Source organism: Aulonocara stuartgranti (assembly GCF_965226115.1).
Source record: "Aulonocara stuartgranti genome assembly, chromosome: 4".
NCBI lineage: Eukaryota > Metazoa > Chordata > Actinopteri > Cichliformes > Cichlidae > Aulonocara > Aulonocara stuartgranti.
Window position 1 is genome coordinate 12,791,008 of NC_138942.1, and position 16,973 is coordinate 12,807,980.

At 37.3% G+C, this 16,973-nt stretch overlaps 1 protein-coding gene across 1 annotated transcript; it reads right to left on the reverse strand.

The window, feature by feature from the left end:
* Positions 1-11,920: 11,920 nt before the first annotated feature.
* On the reverse strand, positions 11,921-15,673 carry LOC309705569 (RING finger protein 222). The gene has a single exon (XM_082531493.1). It carries the CDS (start codon positions 14,442-14,444, stop codon positions 13,824-13,826), a length of 621 nt encoding a protein of 206 aa, XP_082387619.1. The 5' UTR covers positions 14,445-15,673; the 3' UTR covers positions 11,921-13,823.
* Between the last annotated feature and the right edge of the window lie 1,300 nt (positions 15,674-16,973).

The window sequence follows — 16,973 nt, forward strand, 5'->3', positions numbered from 1 at the left end:
TGCAGTTTTTGCAAAGCTATATGTGGAAAGAAACCGTGACCTAGGACAAGCTGATGGCATAAGATGTAAGTACAACTCCTCCGGTTTCATATGCAAAAAAAATTATTGCGCTAGCTTACGTGGTTGCAGTGCTACCGGGATTTAAAAATAGTTACGCAAAATGGAGCGTGTCCGCTCCAACCGGCTTTCAATCAATCAATCCTTTATTTGTCACATGCAAATATAGCAGTCCCTCTGAATATGGATTTGAACAAATGACAGACTGGCTGCCTAGGACTTTAAACAGTAGTCTTTAAAATAAATTCAGCAACTACTAGTGCTATTAATAACAATAATAGTTATAATTATCATTGCCTTTCGGTCATTATTTATGGTTTTCCAAAGCACCATAAGTCACAAAATGCTTAGAATTACATCAAACTGGGTTTTAAATTACTTATATTATTGCTTGATGTCATCACAGTATCATTTGTTTGTGTCATCTCATAGATGCAGGGTATCAGGGTATTTGTTTCTTTTCATTGAGTTTCATTAAGTTTCTCATGTTGGGCTGGGACATTAGGCTCCATGGTTTTTGTCCTCCACATGGAGTTGTTTTTCTTTTTTTCTTGTAGTCTGTTAGCCGTCTTCATTTAACCTTTGATTCCAAACTCTTTTTGTTTGTCTTGATTTTTTAACTTGAAACACTGCAAGTGTCTCAGGGGAAAAGCCTAGCTGGACCGGCTGGACAGACAGAATCACATCACATAGAATCACATTAATCCTTCCCAACTGCTTGTCTATGGACTGTGGGAGGAAGCCAGAGTATCCAGAATGAACCTGGTACATGCAAACTCCACACAATGCAGCCAGATGGTGGATTCCAGCCAAGGACTTTCTTGCTGTGCGACAGCAAGACCATTTCCCCCCAAGAAATGTCCCCTTCTACTGCTGTAATCTTATGTTAACTTTCTCAAATAATGCAGGTCAGCACACACATTAGTGCTGGAACTGGACTTACTTGCTTAAGTTTCAGGTTTTACGTGAATAGTGAGGCACAGATCCAAGAGATGGTCATCTGTGAGTCTTAGACCCACCCAGCATTGACATGGATTGTTTTGCTAACCTACAGCAGGTCTATCTGGATACTCAAACATCTTGGTGGAGGTGTGAGAAATGCACTAACTAGAAATGATTGTCCCACTTTTCGTATAGATTTTTTGCTGTTGTTTTCTTTATTTCAATTGAGACATTTTGTCCTAAAATACCTGAGTTTTTATTGTCTTTTCGAGGCAATGTTTATTTTTTTGTTGTTTTTACCTAAATGTACTTTGTGATTCACAAATGTTTTTCATTATGAAGCTAATGGCGGCATTGTCCGTCAGTTAGGTGCAGTTTGGTTTGTGAGTACAGGAGAATTATGCAAAGATTTTACACTCAGTTTCATACACAGTCTGGAAAAACTCTTACTAGCTATTACTGTTTTTCAGTTCTGTGATTCCCTCTACTCTAAATCAGAGTAAGTCCTATTTTTATGGTCGGGTTAGACTTCAGAGTGATAATCCACAGGAACCCACGAATATTAAAGATACTTTGACACTGTTCAGCTGTCGTCATACACATTTTCTAATATAAGTTTTAACATTGCATTCACTTCTAGTGAACTTTTCGCATTTTGTCATTACACCCCACCCCAAGCCCCAGGGTGGAGGCCAGAACCCCTCCTTAAACAGGTGCTGTTTGTTTAAGTCAATCATCTACTCCTTGTGTCCCCTAGAACTTAAACTATTACACATTTACACTCTTGTAAAATAAGAACACTCAGCCACTTAAGGAAAATTTAAGCAAATTGTCTCTGATTTCTTCTTTAGACAAGAAATACTCACACCACCAGTTTTTTTGTACAACAATTTCAAACCACTAAACTTAAAGTAAAATTACAGAACAATTAGGTGTCACAATAAGTTGCCACACAAATTATTTGTGCTATTTCAAAAAAGAGTTTGTCGTAAAAACAGAGTTCTTGTGAACGCTGTCCTTAGAAAGTGCAGTTTTTACAGTTATTTCACTAAATGTGACGATAGTATTCAGAAAAATGCATCGCCTATGCTTTTAAATTACATTGGATTAATTAGATTTTATTTAGATTAGATTGGTTTTATGTGGCCTATCAACACAATTATAAACTGTTATATAGTTTGGTGTCTGCACTTTAAATACAAGTTTAACTGAATCTTAAATTGGTCGTGTGATTTGCACATGCTGGCGTTAAATAATCTAGCTAGGCTAGCCCCTTTAGAGGAAAATATCAGATACTGGTCATTGAGACTCATACCATTGTGTTTAGAGGTGGGGGTTGGACTGAACCATTTTCAGGAATATCAGGGGGCTAGCTTCTTTTAAAAATTATATTTTTTAAATATATTTTTTATCAGCATAAATGTTGTAAATGCAAAACATTATGCTATTAAATATTTTATGATTTTATTCCATTTTATTTGGACACCTGTGCGAGGCATCCGATTTTTTGGGGGGGTTATGTGTGGGTAGTGCCACCCCGTGCCACAACTTTGTACAGGCCCCTGCTCCACCACACACTTTAAAAGGGCAGAAAGTTCCGTGTTGTGAACAGAAGTTGGAGAACACTACTGTACCAGTAATCAGCTGATTTTACGACGGAATAATGGCACTGGCAGCAGAAAATAGACACGAGGCCCCACAGGAGTGTCCTGTATGCTTTGAAAATGTTCTGCTTGCAAAACGCACTCTGAGCTGCAGGCACGTCTTTTGCCAGGACTGCCTGAGCAAAATAATGGTAGTCGCCCGGAGTCGAGGATCTATCATTTGTCCTCTCTGCCGTCAAGCCACTTATCTTAACAAAGAGAACCCAGCTGACGATACCCTGGCTGCAGATGTGGACACCACACAGGGGGTGGCTCTTCCTCTCCCGATGGGGTATCTTGTGATTGCAGCGAGGGCCTCCATAGACGGTGTGTTGCGTGGAGGAAACTGGATGATGCGTCATTTGAGGACACTTTCTCGCCGAAGCAGCAACCAAACGGTCATCTACAGGAATGGGTCTGAGGTTTTCATAATCAGCGACCACGTGAGACCAACAACATGCAGCGATACTGCTGTCGGAATTCCTGCTGAACCTCCTGATTGTCAGGTCACCAAATCCGTCTGCATTTGCCTGGTAGTGGTGATTTGTTTGATCGCACTGATGTGGCTTCTGGTGTGGCTTCTGGTGAGTCACCTATGAGGATGTGCAGACTCCAACATCCATTCTCAGGACTGACACATTGCCTCACTTTGTGATAACGGTAAGACTTTATTATTTACTATGTTCTGTAGTTTTTTTTCTTCTTTTCCCTGTTGCGTTTGACTTGTTGGGTGTACACAGTTGAAAGGAGAGAGTTAATGAGCTGAGTCAGCTCGTGCTGACTTTAACTTGTAGCTTGTTCTCGTCCCTCAGACATTTTGTTATAACATTGTTTCTGTCTGCAGATGCATCAATCCAGTCTCCTTCCAGAGGACCTGTGAATGGGAAGCCCCACAATGAGCTGCTATCAGGAAAACCGACGATTATTTATTATTATGTTTAATATTTAATATTTTATAGTTTGACTTTTTCCAGTAATGACTGGAAAAATGAAAAAAAATGTTTAGAATGCTTTTTTCATTGTTTTATGAATCGCTGTGGCCAACAAATTATGTTTGAAAACGTCAGAGTCACTTTATAAATACCTATTGCTGCACTTTGTATTTTTATATATTGCTTGTTTATAGTTGATTCAAGAGGCCCACACCTTTTCTACAGTTGGTCAAGATTAAAGATTTTAGAACTCTGGTTTTGTGTGTTGTAATAAATACAAACAATAACTCTTTGCATAAATGGCTTATGCAAAGAAGAAATTACACACACACACTCTAATCAAAGCTGTGTGTGTATCTATACACAACACACACACACACACACACACACACACACGCACACACACACACACCTATAGTCAATCATTTTCAGTTTGGTACCCTGCAGTCTTAATCTGATTAACTAGTTGGATTAATTGTAGTGTCTAATAATCACAGATTTAAGAGTTTTATAAGAATTTTTATTTATTTTTAACATCTCCACTATTCTTCATGGCAGTGGTTAAAACTTCAGTCATCACAGCAAACATCACACCTCAAAACCATCTAAGCCACAGCCACCTGTGATGTCTAACTCCTGTTGGGATAGATTATGGATGGCTTTGAGACAACATGATTTGCTGCTATAAGAATAATACTGAATTGGATGCACATAGTTCTGCACCTAGAAAAATGAAGTGTGATCAAATATTTCCAGTAGTAAACAACAAATCTCATGTGCCTACAGAAACAACTCACTCGTATAAGTCTATGGGTAAACTTCCACAGACATCACACATCATGCCCATGATGTATTTGTTAAATCTTCCCATTGTGTTGTTTTGTTGTTTTGGGTTTTTTTGGCTGTTTTTTCTTTGAGCCATTTTAAAGCCACATGGCTGTACTTGTTGAAATGTCCTACAAGCATGTATTTGATCATTTAGGTTTTAAATATAAACATTTTCATCTCAAGCCAGCCTTTTTATGTTTTTTTGCGTTTGTTTGGGGGTTTTTTTTCAGAAAAATGTAACAATTATTTTTTAGACTATATAAAAAGCCACATGCCTTATATGCAAAAGTATATTTACATGAGAAAATTTACACTAAATGAAATCAAATTTGCAAATTTGATGACCTGACAATGGCACATGGCAGGATGAACTATCACACATGAATAACTAAAGATAAAATGACCTAACAACAGGTCATGTTTTACAAGGGGCTCCTGCCTCCACCCTTGGGCTTGGGGGTGGGGTGGAATGTAGGAATGTGAAAGTTTCACTAGCAGTGAATGCAATGCTGGAAATTATCTTGGAAAACTTGCATGAATTTAAGTAACTTGAATGGCTGAGAATCTCCAAAGACATCCACTAAAAACAGTATAATATATATTTATAACAGTATTAGGAAGAGAACATCTTTGGATTGTAAAGCTCTAAGGTTATAAGCAAAGATTTATTTTTTTAATCATAAAAATAACAATTGTTTTTTTTTATAACTTTTTATTTATCATTTTACAGTATGGGAATACAAAACTTAAGGTCAGCATGGGAGACATTCACAGTTCCAGTAATAGCATCTACTTACATCATGGTAATATTCATTTATTCAGTGCAAAGGGGAGTACACAACCCATTTTTCCCAGAGCTTCTTAAATTTCTCGAGCTCGAGTCTAAGGACAAAGGTAAGCCTTTCCATTCCAAAAATTTCTTCCACTATCCCACGCCATTGGGCCCGAGTTGGAGGGTCTGCCTTTAGCCACCTACGGGTTATGGCCTTTCTGCAGCCAGCCAAAAGTATTTTCAATAAATAAATATCTTTATGTGGGAGTGCCGTAGGCAGTTTGCCAAGATACAACGTATCAAATGAATAGTCTATTGTAATCCCAATTATTTTGTTTATCTCAAGGGCTACCTCCCCCCAATATGGCTGAATCCTTGGGCAGGCCCAGAAGACATGAAAATGGTATGCCATAGGGGTTCCACAACCTCTCCAACATAGGCCCTGGCTCTGTGAGCCTGTTTGCCGAGCTGTGAGTTTAGGAGTGTTAAAGAATCTCACTACATTCTTCCAACCAAACTCTCTTAAGGACCTTGAATTTGCAGTGGTAGCCTGAGACTCACATATTCCCCACCAGCTGTCCTCCGAAATTCGTGAGCCTGATTCCCTCTCCCATTTATGCTTAATGTACAGCGTAGAGTGATTTTTAGAGGCTTGTATACTACCGAATTTAAGTAACTTGAATGGCTGAGAATCTCCAAAGACATTCACTAAAAACAGTATAATATATATTTATAACAGTATTAGGAAGAGAACATCTTTGGATTGTAAAGCTCTAAGGTTATAAGCAAAGATTTATTTTTTTAATCATAAAAATAACAATTGTAATAAACTAAAAGCACTTGAAAGTCAGAGTGAGTTATGGCTTTAATTGGGATTTTAATTAACATTTTAAAAAGTCAACCAGGTTGGTTACAATTTTAAATGTGCTTTATTTTAATAGAACTAAGATAACCTAAGATAAAAGGTCAGCCCTCTAACCAAATACTACCAGAGATACCTACTCAACAACACTCACACCATTGTGTAAGGTTTGGGGGTTGGTAGGCAGCGGACTAAACTAATTTGAAGTCTGTGAGGAGGGATAACGTCTTACATATATCAAGTGTTTTATATGTTTGATTAGCACAAGTGTTTTAAAAGGAAAACACTGTGTTGTTTAGTATTACATAGTTGTTTTGATTTTTTGAGGGACACTGGGTTAAGACAGTTAGGGGTATACTGAATAACTCCCACCCACAGTGGTACCCCGTACTGAAACTTGATAGAGACCCTTGGTCCTGCACACACAGACTAAAAGGGCAGAGAGATCTTGCTAAGGAAAGAATTCGGGGAGCACTTCACTGTAGCAGCAGCAACCCAAAACTAGTTCTTGGCCATACATCTTCAGCAGAAGCACAACAAACGAGAACAATGGCTGATGAGGCTGCTGATATAGATCAGCTTGAACCACAGCCCAGCCAAATCCACAGTGACTCTCAGTTTACTGGGCTAGACTTTCTCTTGATGCTACTGGAGATTTTGACTATTTTGCTATCAACCATTTGTCTTTCGTTTGATGGATATTTTGGCTGTTTCCGACTTCCAGATATCGAGGCCCCAGAGAGGTTAGCGCAGATTTTGATAATGGTAAGGCTCTTTTACTCATTCATTTTTGTATTTATTTAATCACTACATTTATTGTGCTCTGTATTTTTAAGAACAAAAAAAATTGATGTAACTTAAATAGTGTGGCTGTTTGTCTCAAACATGAAGCAGGGGGGTTTGTTTAGAAATTTCATTCTGGAAGTTAATAAAATAACAGAGCCTTTTATGATGTTTATTAAATGTGAAATTGTAAGTTTTCTTAAGTTGTTTCTGGTTCTTTGTAGATGCATTAATGAAATATCCTGCCAGAGGTCGTGCAGACAAAACAGAAACGTCCACAACAAGCTGCAGCTGCTGATTCTTCAGTATTTGTGCTCCTGACAAGTTTCCAACACACCAGGATATTTTGTGTCTATACGTTTGTATTATAGCCTACAGGCTTCCTCAGTAAGATCTACAATTGCTGACAGTAATTTGTTTCTTAATGTATTAACAAATGGCCTTGTAGTGTAGTGGTTTACACATTGCCAATTTGATTCTGTGAGAACCTTTGGGCTTACATCTGGAAGGGGATGTAGTATAAAAATCTGCCAAATAAAACATCTGGAATGGGCTGTTGTGGTAATCCTTTGTGTACAAGATAGCAGCTGAAACTCATTTACAAGATTGGAAAGTATTACAGTACAGAACCTAATGGAGGCCAGTAATTGTAACTACCCAAGATCCAAGCAGTTGGAGGAGCCCTTGGAAACCTGGAATGAAGAGTTTGTATCTGTTTGCCATTTTTATTTCTAAATAATTGAGATCCAAATAAGTTGCCCAAATAAATCAATTGTGTGACTGCACTTTGATTAAAAGAAATAATTAAATACTGGAGCCTTTCTTTTATCACTCATTCAAAGTTAGGCAAAATGGTTTAGTTCACCTCACACTCCACTAATTTAATCCTAATAATTTCCTTAGGGATTAATAAAGTATGCTGATTCTGATTCTTAAGTATTTTTATTCATCTTAAGGCATGAGAAAAAGATTTTTGAACTTCATTTTTTTAAACATACTTTTCAAAGAGTTTTTTTTTTTGTTTTTTTTTACATGTGGACAACTGGCTGACCACTGTGTGTGAAAGGGTTAAAAGTTGTGCTGTGAGATAAGCAGAGCAATTTGAGGAAGCCAACATGTTTATTTATCTTTAGCGAGTTCTAATTAAACACTGTTGGGTAGCATACCGACATAACATATTCATATCTTTGTAATTCCAGTATCAGAAAGAGCATTAGACCACACGAGTATGTCATCCCTAACTCTTGTGTTTGAAACCATCAAAGGTTTCAGCACTGATAGAAAAGCCACTCCTGTCCTTTATGTGGAATATCTGCTCCAAGTGACTCAGGTGCTTCTTGTCTCTTGATGGCTATAATATACCAGCAGTGAGGGCTTACTTTGCTGCAGTATGATGGCTACCAGGATGTTGTAATGAGAGCATTACATTAATGTGTGCCCGGAACACATTCTGAGCACACCGTCCTGGCTGTTTTTACCTCTATTACAGTGCAGCATCACTGCATTCAACCTTGTGCTTTGGGTACAGAAACTGGTTCTCTCTTGGTTTGCGGTTTGTTAACATATAATGGTAATGAGCAAAGGTAGATTTTGACTTTCTTATGGTCTCTCTTGAAGCACCAGTGAGTATGACTGAGCCTTACCATTGTCAGTGTGAGCAAACTTGTCTCCATGTTTTGTCTCTGACCCTTGCTGGGCCTATTTTGACACTGTGGGTTTTGACCAGGCAGCAGAGCTTGTCTGCAGATAACAATGTCTTTCGTGCAAAAACAGATTGAAAAACCGATTCTGAGCATACAGGATATTGTGTTTCATAATTTTAAACAGCAATGTTGTCATGTTTATTGTACATGTTCAGTAGCTGGGGAAGAAACATTTACAGCATATTGAACATTCTTGAGTCCCTTTGGCTATCTTCAGTATCAATTGCCTACAGTATTGATACTATTGTCTTCAGCCTTGTACTTGTTTGGGTACAACAACTGGATTTATGTTCTTCTTAAAATTGATCTCAATAATTTAAAAAAATAGAGATCAATAATCAGTCATGGTTGTATCTCTGAAAGCACCAATCATAATTTGGTCTTACTGTTGCTGGTGTGGGCAAATATCTTGTATCTCAAGATCTGTCTTGCGAATGGACACTGGAAGTCTGCAGCCAGGACATCCTCTAAACTGGTTTACCAAAAGCCATGCTAGCACAAAAACTCCTACCACAGAGCGGTTTTACTGCTGAGAGGAACAGAGAATGAGTCAGACATTGTTTTAGCAAAATTACATACAAACTGAATATTGATTCAGCTGGGTGCCATAATCCCAGCAATACAACAAGAATGCGTCTTGGCACCAAAGGAATTTTGATTTGTAGACATGCTTTTGGCTACGATTGTCTTGTCAAAACGCTGGTGGCCATTCATAGTCATGAAGGCATCACAATTATTTGTGCTGTCTGCTAACATCTCATTTTCGAGTGTCAATCATCTTACACACTTGCAATAAATTAAGGTCTACCCAGCACGTGTCGACCTTGACGCATGTTGACTGATGCATTCTGAGCACAGCCAATGCTTGAAACTTTGGCTTGTGTAGTTATTACTGCACAGGGGTGGTAAGTGGCCTCTTTTTACACTCCCTGCTTCCACTGAGTTCAGATGATTTTAGAGGACACATAATGGGTCATCTGGTTGAGAATTTACTTCTGAGTCATGTTTGACATCTAAACAGGAACAACAAATCCAGGCAAATGGAAAAGTAGACTTTCATTACTAAGAAAAATATAACTGTCTTTACTTGATGATTGCTTCAAATGCTTGTGAAATCACAAGTTAACATCATACTACACTGCCCTCTTCTGTTTCAGGAGGATCCTGTCATCTTTAGGACAATGATATCTGAAAAATATCTGAAGGTAGAGTACTTGATGTTTTAAGATGGAGAGTAAGATGGGAGAATCATATCACCAATATAAGTGCACACAAGTATTTGCTATATTTTATGACTACATTAATGTCAAGTTTGTAGTAAAGAGGTTTTGAAAAGATTTGCATCATAAATCATAAACTATAATAAAATAACTTTCTGAGGAATAAATCTGACTCAGTATGCAAAGTTATTTTGTGAAAACATCGTTTAACATGATTGAAGTTAAATTTTATATAACTTCAATCAACCACCTGAAACCTTGCAATTTTTTTTCTATCAAAATTCCTCTTCTGTTCCTGTTGCTCTGTTTTATCTACTCTGTTTACCATACTCATCTTTATATATCTCCATTAGATATCATCCGTTAAATTTTGTACATCAGTGCCAATTTAGGCAGGTTCATTAATGAGTTAAGCTATGCCCTCTACAGGATGTCCCTGGTAGTGACATATTTCTGACACATTTCTTTATGCCAGCGGCCAAGTTAAAAGTATCCCAGTAAATACATTTAACTCTTACTAGTGTTCATATTCTGTGCCTTCACAACAAGGTTTGAGTTCATTTTGACCTAGGCTAAAAACTCCCCCTGTCAAATCCCCTCAAATTTTGAGCTACAGATCTGTTTAGGATGTTTATAAAGCCATGTCTGTGTATATAATAAATGGATGATTAAGCTTTAATGGTTTCAAGAGCAGCGGAAATTTTTTTTAAAGGTTTTACAATCACTTTTAGACAAAGCAACTATTGTCACACAATAATTACTATAATTTTAATCTAACTTATTTAAGAATAAATGGAGGAAAGACCCTGCTGTTATTTAACTAAAAAATCACCTTACCGTGATGTGATGGTGCTAACTACTCTACTACCATACCACCCTTTTTCAGGTCACATCTCTGGGTCAAGACACCCTCCAACCTCTGTATGACCTCTGTTGCATATAAGCAACACTGTTTGTAGATTCACCCATGACCCTTGTAAGACCAGCAGATGTCTCTGCAGGAACCCATTGGAAAAAAAAGTTTCAAGATTCATCTAAAGTCTTAATTTTCTTCATTTAACACTGACTGGATCTGAAAAGCTTTCAAATAGATGCTGGTTAAATTTTTACCAGAATAGTCTCATTTCGGGCTGAAAGAATAACAGAGTTTCTGCTGCTGTCAAATATCAAAACAGGTTAAACCTGACCCAAACACAATGTGTTAACTGTCTTCACTGAGGACAAACTTGCTTGACCAGTATGTGCATGTATGTCATTGACTGACACATATGTGCACTGACATTAATGAATAAATCCACAAACTCAGTAGATGCAACAAATATCTGTGCATAAATTACAGTATATTCTATTGAGTTTTGGGTAAATTCAACTTAATTCAAATCGGTTTTATTTATATAGCCTTGAAAGTTGCCTTGAAACACAGGACTTAGCAGTCCTTTGTCATGGGTCACTCATTTGAGACTAATAAACACCACATTTCAGCTGGGTATGAAGTTTGGAAAGACATTTTGGAAAGAATTAATGACCATTTGATGGTACTGATTGGGAGTGATTGTTAAAATATATACAATCAGTGTAAGTTGAAAATTGTAAATATCAGTGTATCATCATACATTATGTTTTTTGCACAGTTTTGTCATCTAATGCCATCTAACTTTTAAGGTACAGCAGCCTCAAGACCTAATACAGTTAAACATGTAATTAGTTGTCATGAAATTATATATAAGCTATAGATAATAAAATTACTTTTCAAACCAGTCCTAAAAGTGTTTATTCTAAAGTTAGGAGTCTAAAAAATTGGAAGCCAGCCCTCAGAGGTCTTAAAAAAAGCAGTTTTTGATACTTAATTTCGACCTTAGTGTTATTAGCATCAGAAGTGACTGCCTGTTTAATTCATATCCTCTGCCATAAATACACAGCAGTCAGTTCTATTTCATATTTACTTTCAAAGGATTATATTTAAAAATCCAACTTTTCATCAAAAATAACTTAATAGTTTTACGAGACTTGTTTGTGATTTTCAAAAAACATTATTCAGCATTTCGATTTAAAAAAATACTTTTGAATTAAATGTAAGCATCTCTTACTGAATAATTATAGCTAAAAACTTACAAAGCACCATTAGCATGGCAGATATATTTTCCTTATATTGAAACATTGCTACACTTTGTTCATTAAATGCTGCTTTCCTTTTCTACTTAAAAAATACAAATCCTGCATTCAATATATCTGACATAAGATAAATACCTTAAGCACTTGAGATAATATATTTTATGATGGACAGCATATTCAGTATATATTGCAGCTGGATCTAGTTTATATACTGATCTGTGGCTTAGCTACATTCACACAGCAAAATGTACATATCTCAAAATAAGGTATCAAAGCTTTTCAATACTTGAGTACAGTGTACATTGTTTCTCTCTAATATACCCACTTCATACCAGCAAAGCATGTAGAATCCTATTTCAATTAAAATGTTTGTACCTCCATCTGTTACTGAGGAGGAAAGAAAGCCCCATAATGTTTTTCCTGACGAGCTAATATGTTCAATTTACATCTGAAAGGTCTGAGAATGGCAGTGCTTTATATTGTGCATTTTGTTAGTCGCACTGAGAAGTAACTGTGTTGTATCCGTTTGATGATTGACTGGACTGACTTAAGATTTAATGATTTTCTTTCTTAAGTTTGTATCAAGTGCTTCAGGTTCAATGACCTTCGACCCCTTGCAGTAAAAGCAGAGAGAAAAATACATAAAAAAAAATTTCCTAGCCATACGTAATGTAAATAAATATAGTTATCAGCCTGTGTTGTTAGACTGATTGCATGTTTACTTGTGTCATTAGCCAATATTGTAGCTCAGAACATTCAAAGATGTTTCTACAATAATCATATAACAGATGCTGCAGTTTCACTTTGATAATCTTTGATAATTAAAGAGAAAAAGACATATATAGACAGTTCTCCTCTCAAATGGTTTAATTTATGTAAATATTCTATGTCTAAAAACACACACAGTATGAACATGTTCACTTTTTGCTGTCAATAATTCGAGGCTATTTCTCTTGTGCTCTTGTATCATCACAAATGTATTCTCAATGTGGGGCCATCTATCAATATGGAATCCAGTAACAGGGTATATTATCTAAAAGATAAACTAATACTTTTTAATATTACCATTATGGAGACAAATATATCTGAAAGGAAGAACCCTCTGCAGGTTGCAACTTGTAGGACTGGCTCAGCAAGACAGCCAACCCAGAGACTGACAGAAACTAGGAGTGTACGGGTTTCCCAGTATGGTGGTGATAACTGCACAGCACACTGTCAAAATGAGTCTTTGCATTTGTCATGAGGCTCCACCTGCACTGCCATATACAAGTGTTTTAACAGTTTGCTCAAACGTTTAATGTTAAACTTAGTGTATATTTTTAATATATCATTTGCAAGTATGTGTGTTTTTTAAGTTCTATCATCTCATTTTGTCTGCAAAAATAAATAAACCAAGGTCAAGTTCATATTAAATGTACCATTTTGACTTTCTTTTTTGGGCAAATGCAGACAAACTAAACAATCCTGAGATCGGGGTTGAATGTGCAGCTTGGCTTTGCGCACAAAGGTATTTGCTCCTGCTTGGAAACAGGGTGTTGAACAACAAACAGGGTAACACAACTAAAGTTAGCAGCTCTAACAGCAAAGTGATTGTTTTCTTCACCTTTTTAACAGTTCAATTACGTTACTGTGTCCACTTTTATTGGATTTACTATCTATGGGCTGTGATATGTGGTTCTCCAGCAGGTTGAACACGTCAGACAAGATTGCAGAACAAAAGGTTTTACTGTTTGAGGCTTCCTAAGATAAACACTTGCTTGGCGATTCTCAGTAAAGGACAAGTCACGTGTATAAACTTTTCCAAAGAATCAAGGAAGGAAACTGATAACATCTTAAAAATCCTCACTCCAACTAAAGCACATCACTCCATTTTCAGTAATTCTGGACACTGAATACAGCCAATCGCGTGTCTTTCTTTAAATGTCAGTAAATTACTCAATTCTTTGACCGAGGGATGCGGATCGCTGGGCTACATCAGTACAATCCAGGGAAAAACCGAAGCTGTCACTGCGAGTAAAACAAACAAAGACAGCAGGCAGAACAACCATCCCGTTGTCGTGCAAATCCTACGCCTGCGCTGGGGGCGAGCCACAGATATTACAACACCGGGCGCATCTCCTTCAGTCATGGGTCGCCCTTGGGCGCTTATGATGAATATCTGGGATCCCTTTTGGCAGGGGCTGATCCGCTTCTGTCGGCGAGCTCGCTGAGAAAAGCCTCTAAAGCAGCGAGTGATACAGTAAACTTCACTCCGTAAACTGTCTCCTGAGGCGCGCCGTGCGCTCTGCTGCTGTCCCACCGGCAAAGGGAGAGGCACCTTCAGGGTCTGCCGCTCTTTCGGATCATTATCGGCTTCGAGTGAGTTCAGCGCTTCATTTTGTTTTTCGATGAATGTAAGATGTCGGCAGATCGAGCAAACGATCGTGTTTCTGATATTTCCATCGCTGTTGATGGTCACCAGCGTTTTGACGAGACAATCGTGGCAGAAAACATGTCCGCAGCTCAAAGTTCGTTCGGTCCCAGAAAGATACTCGTAACATACCGGGCATTCTGGTCCGTCGTCCTGGCTTTCGTCCTTATAGAGTGCCATACTTCCAGTGTGAACTTAATACAGAGAGCATGAAAAGATAGACTTTGTTTACCCGTTGAGGGAAAGCTCCAAGTTCTTTCTCTTCGATACAACTCTCTTACTTTTAACTGTGGGTGGAGCAGAGGCGTGCATAAACGTGTGGCACAGGGTGGCAGTAATCCTTGAATGGTCTTACCTCCTGGGTAGGTCTTACTTTCAAACTTGTCCTGCCTTTCTCCAAAACTTAATTAGCTCTGACTGGATCTATTCTCTCAAGAATATTTTTTTTCATTTTCATTGTTCAATGATAAAAGCATCAAGATATTTCATCATAGTTTTTGCGCAATCGTTTTTATTTGATTATCATGTTGTTTTTGTCAGGTTGTTTGCAAAAACTATGCAAGGAAAGTTACTGGTTAACAAAATTAGTACACAGCAAATTCAAAAGTGTTAAATGTATTGGTGTTAGTAGTCTTCTTGCAAAAGTAGAGTTAATTTTACTCTAAGTAGAGTCACATTCTTTTAATGTAACTCTGAGGTGTAAAATGATAGTAGTTAAAACCGAGTGTTAAAAATTAGTGTTTCTATGTCAAATCTGGAGGTGTTAAAATGGAAACATTAACTCTTGACCTCTTAACTCCGAACTCCTAGAGGGGCTATGACCAGAGGTGGGTCGAGTATCCAAAAATTGTACTCAAGTAAGAGTAGCATTACTTTAAAATATTATTACCCAAGTAAAAGTGAAAAGTAGTCGTCAAAAAAGTTACTCGAGTAAGAGTAAAAAAGTACTTGGTGAAAAGACTACTCAAGTAGCGAGTAACTGTTTGAAATGTCCGATTTATTTTATAAATAAATGCTATCAGACAAACAAAATAAATATACAAATTTTAGTATTTTCAAAAGGAATATATGTAAAAAGATCCACAAAATAAGGCACAACAATTCTAATTTCAAGATTTCAGATTTTCACAACATTTTTCAAACAGGCTTTTTTCACCAATACCTACAGTAAGTAATATATAAACAGTGCAAACAATTTCCAGTGACAAGATATGCTGTAAACTTTAGATTCATTTTTGCTCCAAATGGCACAGCAGCTTCAGAGAAAACAGAACGAGGCATCTTCAACATATGTACATACAAGGCAGCTCAGTTTACCATAAATTGTATAAGTGTGCATTTTTTTCTGCATATTTAGCAAAAATGTGCCCTTTCTTCACTCGGTGAGGTGATGGTTAAGCTTCAGCAGCAGTTTGCTCTCAAGGTGCATACACATAAGGTAAATGTACACCAATATTCCAGTGACAGGTGTGTGATTCATATCGAAGTTATTTGCGGATTAGTGTACAATGATAGAAATTTAGTATGTTTTTAGAGGCCCGTGTGCAGTGTTGGTGCCCAGTCTGGAATTGTTACATCCATTTCACATGCTGGTTTGCCTGCAATAATGTATATAAAAATGTATATAAAAATTGGTGTATTTCAAAAATAAAACTATGAAGATATTCAAAATAAATTTCCTGTGGTGGGAAACTATTTTGTGCAACTTTTTTGTATTTACAGTTTTGAGGCATAAGCCTCTTAAATTTCTCTAACTAGAAATATATGTTAAAAAATCAAAAGCGATTTTCTTTTTTTTCTTTTTTTTTTAGCTTATTGCACTTTTTTGCAATTTATGTAATTACTATGCACTTAATGCATACATATTATTAAAATTTGGGCTATAATGGTTGTATTGATAGCAACTTGGAATGCTCCCACAAATGGCACTACAACATGTAAAAATATAATATAAGCTCTAAGGTTCACAGGAACAGTTTAATTAGACACACGTTTAGCATTTTTCTTTATATTCTTGTTTCCATCACTGACTAGGGATGGGTATCGTTTAGGTTTTATCCGATACCGGTGCCAAACCGGTACTTTTGAAACGGTGCCGGTGCTTAAACGGTGCTTAAACCGGTGCTTAAAGAATGGAGAACACAAAATTGGTCCAAAAACCTCTCATGTTCAGCTGTTTTTTTGTAAAAAGATAACAATGTTAGCCTTTTCTGCAGCTATAGGGGATTTATGGCATCACTCTTGGCTGGAAGCAGTGCTTAAACAATGGAAAAAACACAAACTTTGTCCAAAAACCTCTCATGTTTAACTGTTTTCCACTTTTTCTTGGCCTTTTTGGCCAGGGTGAAGGGAGTATCTGCCATCAAACAAGAAGACAGCCACATGTAGCTATGATGATGTTTGCTAGTTCACCTTACATACATTAATGTAATAACGTGGTTAGCCTACTCAACGTAAATTACACACGAACAACATTAAGCTACTCATGCAGAGAAGAATGGCTGCTGCTGCTGCCATCATCATCAGTCATCATTTCTGCTACACTGGCAGGGCTAGGGGCCAGGCCTCTCCTCTTCGTGTTTTTGGGGGATGTTGCTAACTCCGGGTCCGATAACAGGCAACCCACCCGCAGTAGATGCGCTCGGTGTGAGGTCTCACAGCAAGCTATCAAATACGGCGCATTTCTCGGCTTTTAAAAAAAACGCTATG